The 14,265-nt window shown below is 49.4% G+C and overlaps 1 protein-coding gene across 2 annotated transcripts in view; it reads left to right on the top strand.

Moving 5' to 3' along the window:
- ZNF831 (zinc finger protein 831) overlaps nt 1-14,265 on the top strand; it is a 91,503-nt gene that overhangs the window by 17,923 nt on the left and 59,315 nt on the right. For both annotated transcript variants that reach the window (XM_005214941.5, XM_059892995.1), the window contains exons 2-3: nt 820-4,368; nt 5,467-5,606. In XM_005214941.5, coding sequence (XP_005214998.1) covers nt 856-4,368; nt 5,467-5,606 — 3,653 coding nt within the window. In that variant the 5' untranslated portion in view covers nt 820-855. The remainder of the gene's footprint in view (nt 1-819; nt 4,369-5,466; nt 5,607-14,265) is intronic.

Genomic DNA, 14,265 nt, shown 5'->3' with positions numbered 1-14,265 from the left:
CACCTGAAGAATTCTATGGACAGAGGAGCCTGGTGCGCTATAATCCATGGGATAGCAAAGAGTCAGACATGACTGAGCATGCACACACACACAAATAATGCATAATTTTCTAGTGTAAGCAAGACCAATGCAAGAATTGAGACATAGATACATGCTAAAGAATTATTAATTGTTTCTCTGAAATTCAAATTTAACTGGGAGTTTTGTATTTTCATTTGTTCAGTCTAGTAAGCATCCCTTCAGATCAGTTTTCTTCCCTGTTGTCCTTATCCAACAGCAGAAACTCAGCACTCCAGAGTGGAAGATGCTGATTCTCTGCCCACTCTACAGATCTAAAAACCGAGGCCCAAATGAAGAAAGGGACTTGCCCCAAGGCATGGGGTCACTGTGGACTTTGAGGCCCTTAATGAGCTGCACGACTTTCTTTTGTCACGAAGTCAGCACATGTTCTGAGTGTCCCCTCTGCACAGGGCACTGTGCTGGGTAGGGGGATGTCACTGACAAGCCCACCATGTACCTGTGTGCAGGGCAAGAATCAAGAGTTCTCTTTGGAAAATTAAATAAAAGACAGGATTCAGACAGACCTGGGTCTGAACCCTGCTCTATCATGTTTCAGCTTCACGACAAGTCACTTCCACTTGCTGAGCTTCAGTTTCCCTCCTGTTTTTTACAAGAGCATAAGGGCATTTTTTTGCGGGGTGGGGGGGAATTGTTGTGGCTTCAGTAGAGGTGATGAAATGCTCAGTGGGGGCAGGCAAGTGTGTACTGTACAGTGAGAGAAGAGAGGTACCCACAGTAAAGTCCGGTTGTTGCTCACAGGTTTCCCAGCACCCCAGGCCACCCAGATGATGTGGGATGGATGTGCCAGAACTCGCCTGTCCTACCTCGCCTGCCAGGGACCAGCCGGCACCTGCTTCTGGCCCCCCAGGGGCCCCGGGTGGGCAGGCATCGCCTCACTTGACCCTGGGCCCCGTCATCCTGTCTCGGGAGCAGGGCCTGGCCCCCACCGTGTTCCTGAAGGCCCTGCCCATCCCGCTGTACCACACAGTGCCTCCGGGAGGGCTCCAGCCACGTGCTCCCCTCGTGACAGGCAGTCTGGACGGGGGCAGCCTGCCCTTCCTTCTCGGCCCCCTGCTGCAGCCTGAAGGGCTTGGTCCCACCCGAGCAGGGAAGCCGGTGGCCCCGGGGCTCACAGTGAACATCGTGGGTGCTCTGCCCATCCTGTCACCGGGCCTGGGGCCCGCTCTGGGCAGCCCAGGCAAGGTGCGCAACGCTGGCAGGTACCTGTGCCCACACTGCGGCCGGGACTGCCTGAAGCCCAGCGTTCTGGAGAAGCACATTCGGTCCCACACAGGGGAGCGGCCCTTCCCCTGCGCCACCTGCGGCATTGCCTTTAAGACCCAGAGCAACTTATATAAGCACAGACGGACCCAGACACACCTCAACAACTCCAGACTCTCTTCGGAGTCTGACGGTGGAGGGAGCAGCCTCCTAGAGGAAGGTGAAAAGGCTGCTGAGCCCACGGGGGCCGACCGGGCGCTATCACAAAGACCCCTTTCTCCCGGCACCCACGCCGCTGGGCACTGCCCAGTGCCCACCGTGCATGTGTCCCTGGTTGCCAAGAACCTGGATCGGAAGTTGGACGCTGTTCCCTGTCGGGGGTCCACGTTTGATATCAAGGAGGCCCCTGTAGACTCTGCTCCCGGGCTCCCGCTGGCCAGCCCGCAGTCGAGGTGGAAGCTGCCAGAGCCTCGGTCCCCGACGGCCAGTAGGCCGAGCTCAGCGCTGCAGCAACAGCAGGTGGAGAAGCCTGGAGACTCCAAGCCCTCGGAGGGCCGGCTGCGGAAGTGCGAGAGCACCGACTCGGGCTACCTGTCCCGTTCGGACAGCGCGGAGCAGCCGCCGGCCGCCGGCAGCCCCCTGCACAGCCTGTCGGAGCACAGCGCCGAGTCCGAGGGCGAGGGCGGCCCCGGGCCCGGGCGCGCGGAGCGGGTGGCTGGTCTGGAGCTGGAGAAGAGGCGGCTGGAGGAACGCATCGCCAGGCTCATCTCGCACAACCAGGCTGTGGTGGACGACCCCCAGCTGGCACACGTGCGGCCCCGCAAGACGGTCCTGTCCAAGCAGGGTAGCATTGACCTGCCCATGCCTTATACCTACAAGGACTCCTTCCACTTCGATCTGCGGCCGCCGGGACCCGGGAGGCTGCCGGCCGCCCTGCGTGCCGCGCGCTCCACCTGCACGCCCCCGGACAGGGCACGCCCCCTCTTCTTCCACTCGGTCCCCACGCAGCTCTCCACTGGCACCGATTGCGTGCCAGTCACCAGGAGCAACTCACTGCCCTTCGTCGAGGGCACCGGGACGTGGCCGGAGCCGCCGGAACCCCGGGACTCCTGGCCCCAGAAGCAGAAACCTCTGAGCCCCAGGCCCACCCCGGCCCGCCTAGCTGATGCCCCCGGCGGGCACCCTCGGGCTCTAGTCAGACAGGCGGCGGTGGAGGACCTGCCGTGTCCCCTGACCGCAGATGCCCTGGCCCCCGTGGAGGACCCAGAGGGAAAGAGACCAGCTGCTGAGGAGGGGTCTGCCAGCAAGGGCCAGGCAGCTGCTAAGAAACGCGGCCAGAGGAAACTGAAGATGTTCTCACAGGAGAAGTGGCAAGTGTATGGGAAGGACACGTTCAAGAGCATCTACCAGAGAGCGAAAGCCAGTCACCGTGGAGGCAGGAAGGCTACCGAGGTGACAGTGGGCGGTGGGGCAGCGCTGGAGCGTCCTCTCCAGCAAGAGGCCTCAGGTGGTGGGGACACTGTTGTGGGGGCCAAGCCAGGGCCGTGGGCAAGTCCACCAGTCCTGGCAGGCCTCTTGGTGAGTGAGCCCCATAAGCAGAGGGAGACAGTGGCTGGAACAGGAGGCCCTGACCAGCTGGGCTCTAACAGGGCCGTCTCACCCCCAACCCTCAGCAGTGGAGAAGCCCTCTGTTTGGACAGCAAGAGCCCTCTGCTTCCTCCACATGAGGGCCCGGAGCTGGAGTGTCAGCAGTTCCCAGCATCTGGTCCCCTCAAAGGGGGTGACCTAGAGGCTCCCAGGCCAGACTCCAAGCTGGAAGGTGGCACCTGCGGTGGTGAGGGCACCAAGGAAACCTGTCAGCAGGCCCATGTGGTCCCGAGAGGGCCTGGTGGGAGCTCAGGAGAGCCCAAGGCCCTGGAGGACAAGCTCCCCTCAGAGAGGAAGAAGCTGAAGGTGGAGGAGCTAAGCTGCCAGGAGCTCCTGGGAGCAGGAGGAGAGATTCCTGGTGGCCCCATGCAGACTGCCTCACCACCACCTCAGAACCAGGACACTGACCCTGGGGAAAAGCCAGGGGGGCTGCCTGGAAGTGGCAACTCCACAGAGAGTGTCATATCTGGGAACCTGAGGTGGGAGGGTCCTCAAGACACGGAGCCTCCACCACGTCCCCCTGGGTGTCCCTCCCAACTGGCCTCCCACCCTCCGGCTCCTCACACCCTCACTGACTCGGTGGACATGGTCTTTCCTCCCCAGTACCTCCTCAGGTTTCCCCAGAGAGACACCCGCCCCCTGTCACCTCTCCCCCAGAAGCTGGACCAAGGCCAGGACTCTATCTGCAAGAGAAGGGGGCCTGAGGTACAGACATCCTTTGCCGAGTCAGGGCAGGGGGCCCTCCTGCCTCCCTGTCCTATCTCAGGCCAGGCCCCAGCTGGAGAAGACAGCTGCTGGAAATACCCCAGCTGGTCCAGGTCATGTGACCAGAGAAAGGGGCTACAGAGAGAGGAGAGGGGAGGCTTGAATGCTGGTATACCAATAGCCAGGGCCCTCAAGGGGTCAGCCTCCTTCTTGCCTGCCTCAATGTGTGAATCCTGGAGGAGTGGGACCCATGACACCCAAGAAATCTCCAGGAGCAACACTGTGGCGAGGGCCGGGCCCTCTGGGGGTGTCCTCAATTCCTGGGAACCCACTGGAGAGCTGGGGGCACCTTCTGAGAGTGCTACTCAAGCCCCTTCTTCAGGGTCTCTAGCCTGCTGCTCCCACCAGGCTGGCTCCTCTCTCTCGGCCAGCATGGCCCCCCACTGGCCTGAGTTGGCCTTGCGCACCAATGCAGAACCTGCCAGGAGCTGCGGGGTCCAGGGCTCTTTTCCATCGCTGAGGGCCGAGCCCCGGCTCACGTGGTGTTGCCTGAGCCGCAGCCTCCCCCTGCCAATGGAGCAGAAGGAGAAGGATGCTTCTGTGTACCTGGGCTTACATTTGCCTGGAGGTGGCCTCCAGGGTGAGGGTCCGGACGCCTGGCTGGTGAGCAAAACAGTGTCTGGAGCATGGACCAGGATACGCCCTGGAGATGGAGGGCAGATGCAGATGTCGAAGGTAATACCAGCTTTGCCCCAGGGCCCTGGGAGCCGAGGGAGGAAGTTTGGCAGGCAGGACTTGTGATAATGGAGAGAAAGTGTGAGGCCGTCTGGTATAGCCTCTGCTGTCCTGTAGAATGTCTTCTCAGCCCACTTCCAAGGGAGTGAATAGAGGCCCCAAGAGTAAAATAAAATGAAAGAAAATCATGAAAAAAAGAAGTTTCAAAGGAAAGTATAACTGTACCTACCACTCTGGGTGAGATCTTTTTCATAACAGGACATAAACTTTGACTAGGAGCTTCCTGGTAGCAGAGGCAAAAAGTAAAAATGAAATGCTGCTCAGGGGAGCTCCCTGGGTAGTCAACAATTATAAATCAGAAACCCTTACTGAGAGACAGACACCAGGAAAAAACTCTTCAAAAGAGAGCATTATCATTCCAGGGATTCCAGAAAAATAGTTGCTATAATCAGATTCGACTGATTCCTGAGTTTCCTGGGAGCAGTGGCAGAAAGGTTAAGGAGCTGAGTGCTCTAGAGGGTTGATTAATCCTTGGTGATTAAAAAGGCTTAGAGTCCCACCATTAGAGGGACCCCATGCACCTGGATTGTATCATCAAGGATCCTGTCCCACCCTGGGATGTCTTGGGCCAGCGTGACTGAAGAGGGTCCTGTAGCCTCTGTTCTAATTTAATCGTGTGGAACAACAGGGCCTGGGTCCCTGTAAGCAGAGCTTACAGGCTGCTCTCCCTGGTAGTACTGTCTTCATCCCAAGAGTGGTGGATTAGGAAAGATTGTGTTGGGCCTGAGAAAGGCGGAATCTAAAACCCAAGTTAGCCTCCTTCCTCCAAAAGGCAATCAGTTACTGGGAGTGGATTTTGCTGAAGGAGGGCAAGGAGACAGCCATGGTATCACCAAAGGTCAGGGCTTTCCTCTGTGGATCCAGCCCAGGCAGGTTCCAGAAGATTCTGCCCAGGAATGCACAGACCAGTTAGCAAGGCAGTATTTTGATGCCTGATTTCTCCGGGCAGGCGTCCTGTCTGCAGTGGGAGACCCCTCTGTGTTGTTCCCACCACAAGGGCTGTGAGCAATATGACGCCAGTATCACTGGTATTTTCAGCTCTCTGACCCAACAGCCCGAGGGATGCTGTCCCGGGACCGGGTGTCTGAGCCAGAGTGGAAGAAACGACGGTCTCGTAGAAGAGCGAAGATGCCTCGTGGGAGCAGCAGGTGGAAACATCTGAGCACCCACTCTAAAAGGTAGGGCGTGTGGCCTCCTCTGTCACTTCCCCATCTGACGCTGTAACTGCAAACTGCAATTTCAATAAACCTGCAAAGAAAACTTCACCAGGGATTCAAAAGGCATCTCTGTGCCCAGAGAGAAAGGGAGAGAGAGCGAGAAAGAGAAACAGAGAGAGAGAGTCCTGTTTAGGAACTGGGGTCTAGAGTTTCATGGTTGTAAGACTCAAATGTTTCCCCATCAGTCTACTAGCTCTGTGTTTTTCAATGGTGCCCTTTTTAAGGCCAGGCATCCAGCAAATATTTGAAACAACTGAGTGGAAAACACATCCATCCAGTGTAAGTCCTGAAGAGAGAGCGTGTTAATTATTTACAGGTTTTATTGCTTTTTTAATTATGCAAGTGATGCATGTCCTTTGCAGAAAAATTAGAAAATGCACATGAACAAGGAGAAGATAATAAAATATCTTAGTGATCTCACCATTCAGAGACAATCACATTGAGGTGTGTGCCCTTCTAGACTTTTCTCTGTGATCTGAGTGCATATGTAAACTCCCAACTGCAAATGAGGCGGGGGGTAGGGGCAGGTGGATTTTAACACTCCTCTTTTAGCATGTCATTCTGATTGTCTTGCCCCTTTGCTCAAAACCCTTCACATTGCCCACTGTGTGCAAGTTACAAACCAAATTCTTTAATCAGCACCACGACTCAGCTGCTAAACAGCAACGCTGCCCTGCACCCGCGGCAAGGTTTTTCTGTCCCGTTTTCCCACGGTTGTTCCCTTCCCCCTCAGTGTGACTTGTGGTCCCAGTCCTCATCCATTCTCCATTTGACACTCTGAACCCAGATCCCTGAGGCTCTCTTGCACCTCCACACCACACCTCGCCCCCGCAACGATGTCTCCTTCCAGGAATGCTTGGCCTTCTCCTCCTCTTGTAGGTGTTTGATCCAGACCTAGGTGCTCATCAGGAGGCCACGCAAATCCCTAATGCTTGCCTACAACTACTCAGAGTCTCCGTGGCTGGAGATGACAAACCCTCTTTTGAGTCCCCTGCCCTTGTTTTACATGTCTGCCAGGACCACGTTTCCAGAGCTGGCATCACTGAGGGTTTACTGTGTGCCAGGCTCCCCATTTTTCTCACGAGGACACTGTGACCCCCAGAGGGATTGGGCAGCCTCCGCAGGGACCCAGATCTGAACCAGCAAGCCTTCTTCCAGTGCTTGTGTGTGGAACGGCAGCTTGCCCTGGTGTTCCCAGCCCATAACAGACAGGAAAGTCGCATAGGGTTTTCTGTAGATTTTTTGTGATGCTGTGTCAAATTCAGTGGGTCCGAGTGCTATCCAAGAGTCTGTATTTTTTTTTAATTTTTATTTATTTATTTTTGCTAATTCTATTTAAATTTTTTTAATTGATTTTTTCTTTGTTTTTAATTGAAGGATAATTACAATGCTAATTCTATTAAAATTTTTTTTTAAATTATGAAAATGTAACACATTTACAGGAGACTTGGAAAATGCAGAACAAAGTTACATATAGTTTCATGATATATTATTTTTTTAAGTAGATAAAATTTTTAGTTCGATTTTCAATACCAAACTCTCAAAAATTAATAGAGTAAATATACAGAGAAGTAGAAAGATAGAGTAGACCTGAAAAGCATTATGAACCAATTCAACATAATTGAGATCTATACAATTTTCATACAACAGTAGCATACAAATTCTATTCAAGTTCCTATAGACTGTAAAGTAGGGGACACTGGAACATATCCAGGGACATAAGACCAGATACAAAAATTTCATGATCTAAAAGTATTGAAATCATATAGAGTCTGTTCTCATCACTGTTAAATTATGTTAGTGGTCAATATCAAAACATATTTTGGGATAGGCTACCCACTCCAGTATTCTGGCCTGGAGAAATCTATAGACTGTATAGTCCATGGGGTCGCAAAGAGTCGGACACGACTGAGTGATTTCACTTCACTTTCACGTATTTTCAAGTGCAATATGACATTTATTGAGAGAGATCTTTGGAGAGTCTGTACTTCTAACATGCTCCTCAGTGATGCTGAGGATGCTGGTCCAGAGAGTGGGCTTGGAGAGCAATGCTACATCACCTTGACCACAGCCCAGGAGCACTGGTGTGTGGCTTTGCTCCCACATATCAAGCTACACACTACACTACATCTAAGTGACAATAATCACATAAATCTCCAGACCTCAGTCAGGGTCCCAGGAGATGTGAGGAGGGCCACAAGGCTGGGGGTGCCTCGTTTATAGCTTTCTGTTCCCAACACTTGAACTAGACTGGTTGAACACACGTTCATCACGATCACGTCCGCAAAGTCTCTCTAGCCATGGAAGGTAACATATGCACAGGTTCTGGGGATTAGGATAGGGCCATCTCTGCAGGGGTGAGTGGGTATTAATCTGCCTACCACACGCTCTGTCTCCATCTATCCCCTAGATGTGAATGACTATATTATAGGATGTGTGTATCCATTTATATATCCATCTACCCACTCACATATGTATGTATGTTTGCATATCTATATCTACCTATCTATCAATATCTATCCATCCATATACCTACCTACCTTGTCTATCTATCTATTGATATCTGTCTGTCCATCCATTCATCCGTCTACCTTGTCTATCTATTTATCTATCTATCCATCCATCCACCTATCTATGCTGTCTATCTATCTATCAACCTGTGTGTTCTCTCCTTAAGAAAGAAGCCCATTTTAAAATTCATGCCCCCATTTTCACTCCATTTGTCTTTAATATTCTACAGGAAATGAAATACTGTGGCAGAGATTCCCCTATGGGTCTCAGCTCACAGAGTATTGGAAACTCATGTATCAGCATATTCTCTCTCTCTCTCTCTTTGCTGTGCTGCATGGTTTGCGGGATGCACTGGAGAAGGAAATGGCAACCCACTCCAGTATTCTTGCCTGGAGAATCCCAGGGACGGGGGAGCCTGGTGGGCTGCCATCTGTGGGGTCGCACAGAGTTGTATACGACTGAAGCGACTTAGCAGCAGCAACAGCATCTCCCCGACCAGAGATTGAACCTGGGCCCTTGGCAGTGAGTGTGGAGTCCTCACCACTGGACTGCCAAGGAATTCCCATCTTTTTCTCTTTTTTTTTGGAAAAATAAAAATAAAGAAAAATACAGAAAAGTTTAGAAAATCTATAACAGATTCATGAGTGCTGATCCAGAATTAACAGATGTTAACATTTTATCATATTTGCTTCAGAGCCTTAAAAAAATAAAACAAATAAAATATTACTTTATGTAGTATTTAAATATTACATAAAATAAAGGAAATAGAACAAAAAGATAATTATGTAGCTTTATATGTTTGGTGCTATTTCCATCCATGTGTTCATACCTTATAATCAATGTATCCACTAATATATAAATTGTTTAGTATCTTTAAAATATATGTGTATATTAATATATATATCACATTGAATTTATCATCTTGCAGTTTGATGTTTAAACTCCATATTGTGTTTTTGAAGCTATAGCCATGTTGATACATTCAGATAAAACTCCTTCATCTTAATTGCTATAGAGTATTCTATCCCGTGAGAATTACACATTGCATTTTCCATTCCCCTATTTATGGACATTTAAATTGTTTTCAGTTTTTTGTGTATGTGTTAACTTTGCCATGAACATGCTTATGTGTGCCTCCTTAAACACAATGTGAGAGGCTTTCTAAGAAATATACCTTAAAGTGGAATTACTGGGTTATAAGATAATCACACTTTCAACTTGACAATGTGAGAGTTTGCACGCTCCCATATTCTTACTAATGTTTGTCAGGAGCAGACTTTTCATGTTTTGCCGACCCAGAATGTGTAGGATTGTGTATATATCCTAGAATTGCATATATCCTTTGCCTGTCATACATAACTACAGGTACTTCCCAAGTCTGTTATCTGATGTTTAAGCCCATGCATTTCTATTTACCCACGAAATTGTAAACATCCTGCCTCTTCATTGCCTTTGGCATGTCAAGTCTTTATTCTGGGATTATTTTCTTCTGTCTGAAGCATATTCCTGGGAACTTCCTTTAGAGAAGAAAAATTTCACTTTTTATGAGTCTTAAAATGCATTTATTTCATCCTTGTTGTTGAAAAATATTTTTGCTGTGTCTCCAGTCTTAATTTCACTGTTATTTCCTCCTAATCCATCAAAGCTCCTACTGCATCATCATTTAGTTTCCGTTTTATGGAGAGAAGTCAGCGATTCATCTGCTCATCTGTCTTTTGAAGGTCTTTTTTCTCTGGCTACTTTTAAAGATCTTCTTTAATCTTTGGTGTTTCATACTTTTACTTTGATGTCTCCAGATGCACGTCACTGTAAATTATCCCATTAGGAATCCCCTGGGCTTCTGGTATTTGTTTCCTTGTTTGACATCGCGTGTATGCAGGCTCAGTCGTGTCCAACTCTTCTGTCCGGGGGGGTTTCCCAGGCAAGAATACTGGAGTAGGTTGCTATGTCCTCCTCCAGGGGATCTTCCTGACCCAGAGACTGAACCCGCATCTCTTGTGTCTCCTGCATTGGCAGGCAGATTATTTACCAGCTGAGTCACCAGGGAAGCCAGTAAGCTGAGGTTTTGGGAACTTCGTGGTGGGTTTCTCCAGTAATTTGTTTTGCTTCTGCTAGGTACCTGGGAGCACCCATTGACAACTACTTTAAAGAAAATTCTTACTTGTAGTTTTTTCCATGTCCCAGGGTAATGTGAATTCAGATTGCAAACCCATGAGAAGATAGACTCAGTGTTATAAAATTAACAGGAGACACTTTTGCCCTCTTTACTCAGTGATAAGATTGGAATTAAAAAAAAAGTTCTCTGGGCTGGTGTTGGGGGTAGGGTGTATTATTCTGAATTCACCGAGATATTGAGGATATAACCTCTGAGGTCTCAGCTTTACGCAGGACAAGAGGTTGGGTCTTCTGGCCACCTCTCACACAGGGTAGATTCTGGGTTTGAATTCTGCGCCCCACACTGCCCCACCAGACCATGAACACGGAACAACAGGCTCCTGTGGTTTGGCAAATGCCCTCAAAATGAAAACATTCTCACTTATTTAGGTTTCTATTTTCACTTGGGTTTTGACTTTTAAATATATCTTACCTTCTAATCAGAACACCAGTACATTTAAATATAAGTTGTAAACATTTTCATATTTTAATCTGCATTTTTAGTTGGTTTCAGTATCAGGGTAAATAGGAAGGTAGGCAACCAGAGTAGCTTAGCCCACTGTTCTGTGGAAATGGGCTTCTTATTTTTTAACCTTGTTTATGCTTCTCTGGCTTCCGTGGTAGCTCAGGCAGTGAAGAATCTGCTTGCAGCGCAGGAGACACAGGCAACACCGGTTTGATCCCTGGGTCGGGAAGATCTCCTGGAGGAGGGCGTGGCAACCCACTCCAGTACTCTTGCCTGGAGAATTCCATGGACAGAGGAGCCTGACAGGCTACAGTCTGTGGGGTCGCAGAGTTAGAAACGACTGAGTGACTAACACTTAACACTTAGACTTCTCTGATCATCAAGAAGTTGCATATTTTGATGTAGTCAGATGGAGCTCCCTTTTCCTTCATGGTTATGATTTTCTGATCTTGTCTAAGAAATTTTTCCTTACTGTCAGTCTCCCGGGGTCACAGATACAAAATGATAGTCTCATGTTCTTTCTCTATCTGTATTAACATAAAAGAAGGGTTTATTTTTATATTTACGTAGAAAACAACGGACCTTGGGTCAAATTTAGCTCTTGACTTGTTTCTTTATACCCTTGTGAGGAAGGTATGGTTTCTACATTTAGAAAAATGCATATAGGCATATATGTATATATACACATATATTTGCATAAAAATATATAAATGTATACATATATGAGCTTCCTTTGTGGCTCAGACGGTAAAGAGTCTGCCTGCAATGTGGGAGACCCAGGTTCAACCCCTGGGTCGGGAAGATCCCCTGGAGAAGGAAGTGGCAACGCACTCCAGTACTCTTGCTTGGAAAATCCCGTGGATGGTGGAGCCTGGCAGGCTAAAGTCCATGGGGTTGCAAAGAGTCAGACACGACTGAGCAACTTCACTTTCACTTTCATATACATATATATAAATATGTATTTATGTATGTGTTAAGTTGCTTCAATCGTGTCAACTCTTTGTGGCCCCATGGGGGGCCCAGGAAGTTCCTTTGTCCATGGAATTTTCAAGGCAAAAATACTGGAATGGTTTGCCATGCCCTCCTCCAGTGGGTCTTCCTGACCCAGGGATTGAACCTGCATTGGCAAGGAGATTCTTTACCACTAATGCCACCTGGGAATCCCATAAATATATGTGTGTGTAGTATATATACACACATAAAAATATGTGGTAGAGACTTTATATGGCTTGTAAAGTCTAAAATATTTATTATCTGGACCTTTACATAAAAGGCTTATAGACCCCTGGTCTAATCCACTTTTTTCACTTTTTTGCTGTATTTTAACTTCCTGTGTATACTTGGAATTTATTTCAGGGCCCTCTATTCTGTTTCACTCATCTCTCTGCTACCATCTCAAAATATGTAATGAAAATGGGTGTTTTCATTAATGAAAGTACAGGAGTTAAGGGAGAGGGATTAGAAAAGACAGGATCTGTCTTCAGAGTGGAAATCGGAAAATGTAAAAAGTTCATACTTGGACACCTAATTGCCCTGATGTTAACTAGTAGAGGTATAGAGATTCTGAGCGTCCACAGAAAATGTCTCAGCCGTGCCCAGAGCAGGCACTGGACCATGGAATTGGATTTTATTGATTAATTTGTAACTGTGTACAGTGCTATCTGAAGCATGAAACGCTCAGAGACTGGTTCTAGGAAGCTCCTGACAAATGAACAATGAATTGTGAAGCCCTGAGTGAATTGGGATGAACAAGGAGGAGATTGGAGGTTATGTGGGCAAAGGGCGCTTTGTAAACCCTAAAATGCCTGTTAATCACGGAAGTGGAGAACACAGGAGAAAACATTGAGGGCAGAATTCTCCTAATTGATGGTGTTTTTCCTTGTAAAGCGGAAGTCCGTGTGTCTGCTCACTTAGTCATGACATACTCTCCTCATTCAATGAGATAACTCTGAGGTGAGCTGTAGGCAGAGAACTAGTGCTGAGGCTCTGTCATGCTCTCCACGGCACCAGAGCCCTGATTCCAGGTCCTGTGTGGTAAGGGCGCTGAGGATCTGCTATGCCTTCCCACCGTTTCTGTTTGCTTTATTACTCCTTGTAGGATTAAGGGAGGGTCACGCGGCAGACACGTATTCCTTTTCTGGGATCAGCACATATCAAACCTGCAAGTCTGCCACTTGGGATCTGCCTTCCAAGACTTGCCTGATAGAAAGGGCGGTGGGAGTGGGGGTCAGGGTGGGGTTGGAGCAGGCAGGGTATTCAGTGGCTTTCCACCAGCATCGAGATACATGACAGCCCTACCTGGCCTGCTTTTGTGAGCCTCCCAGTGGACTCCAGAAAAGCTGATGTCCATTGCACTCGTGGCCTTGGTCCCCTGGTCATCAGGGCCCCAGCTGATGCTGACCCAGAGCAAGAAGGCTTCTTTCTGATTGGTCTTTCACGAGGTCTATCAATGAAGATACTGTGCTAATCTTACATAAGTTATGTTGGCTCTTAAAGGAAGACCTACAGAGAGAGACCAAGAGAGCAGAGGGTGTGTCAGGTATGAGTTGGATTTAAAATCTGGCCCTTAAATAGCCGACTCAATGACATGAGTTTGAGCAAAAGGACAGGGAAGCCTGGAGTGCTGCAGTCCATGGGGTCACAGAGTCCGGACACGGCTAAAGCAACTTAGCATGCACATGCATATTTGAGGAGGTTTGGTAAATGCACCTGAGTGCCGCTGGGGGAAATAGGTGGGCAGGATTCAGAGGAGGAGGAGCAGGGATGACCCTGGAATCTTGCATCTGAGGTTGGGCTCCCCAGAAGCAGGGCCTGAGATGGGGATGTTGGTACAAGTGGTTCACCTAGGGAGGGTTCTCAGGAGGCTCGTGAAGGGTGAGGGAAGCAGGCCAGGCGAGGGAAGAACTCAGAAGAGATGTGGGGTTGGATGTCCAGTCGTGCTTGACCCCACAGGAGCTCTAGAGTGTGACATGTGTCACAGAGATTGTCCTGCTCTGAAGCAAAAAGACTGGGGTCTCACACCCGGTGACAATGGCTCAGGGCCCTTCCTGGGGGTGTGCACACTCTTCCAGGCCTTCCAGGCAAGTCGGTTCCCACTGGCCAAGGGCCACCCTCTTGAGAAGGTGGTAAGAGTGCATTCCTGGCAGCTGGCACCCCAACAGCTGACATGGGCGAGTAGCCAAGGTGGAGGCAGTAGCTGAGGCACTCGTGGTACCTGCTGGAGCATGAGGGGCCTCGCAGGACAGTGATGGTGAGCTTGCAGTCCTGCCCCATCCTGGCTGTGCATCCCAGGGGGATGCTGCTCTAGGAGGGGCACTCGAACAATGTTCTGGAGAACCCAGGAGAGAAAGAAATTGAGCTTTCCCACGATTAAACAAAATTTGCTTTGAAGATAATGCCAAAGTCCACTTGGGCTCCCCGCCAGGGCCAAAAGGGTCTAGATTCCACTGCAGTGAGACCCGAGTCCAGAGGCTGCAGCTCTCCTGGCAG

This window comes from Bos taurus, chromosome 13 (genome assembly GCF_002263795.3).
Source record: "Bos taurus isolate L1 Dominette 01449 registration number 42190680 breed Hereford chromosome 13, ARS-UCD2.0, whole genome shotgun sequence".
Taxonomy (NCBI): domain Eukaryota; kingdom Metazoa; phylum Chordata; class Mammalia; order Artiodactyla; family Bovidae; genus Bos; species Bos taurus.
Note: the sequence above shows the minus strand (reverse complement) of the source record. Positions and strands in the feature narration are given on the sequence as shown.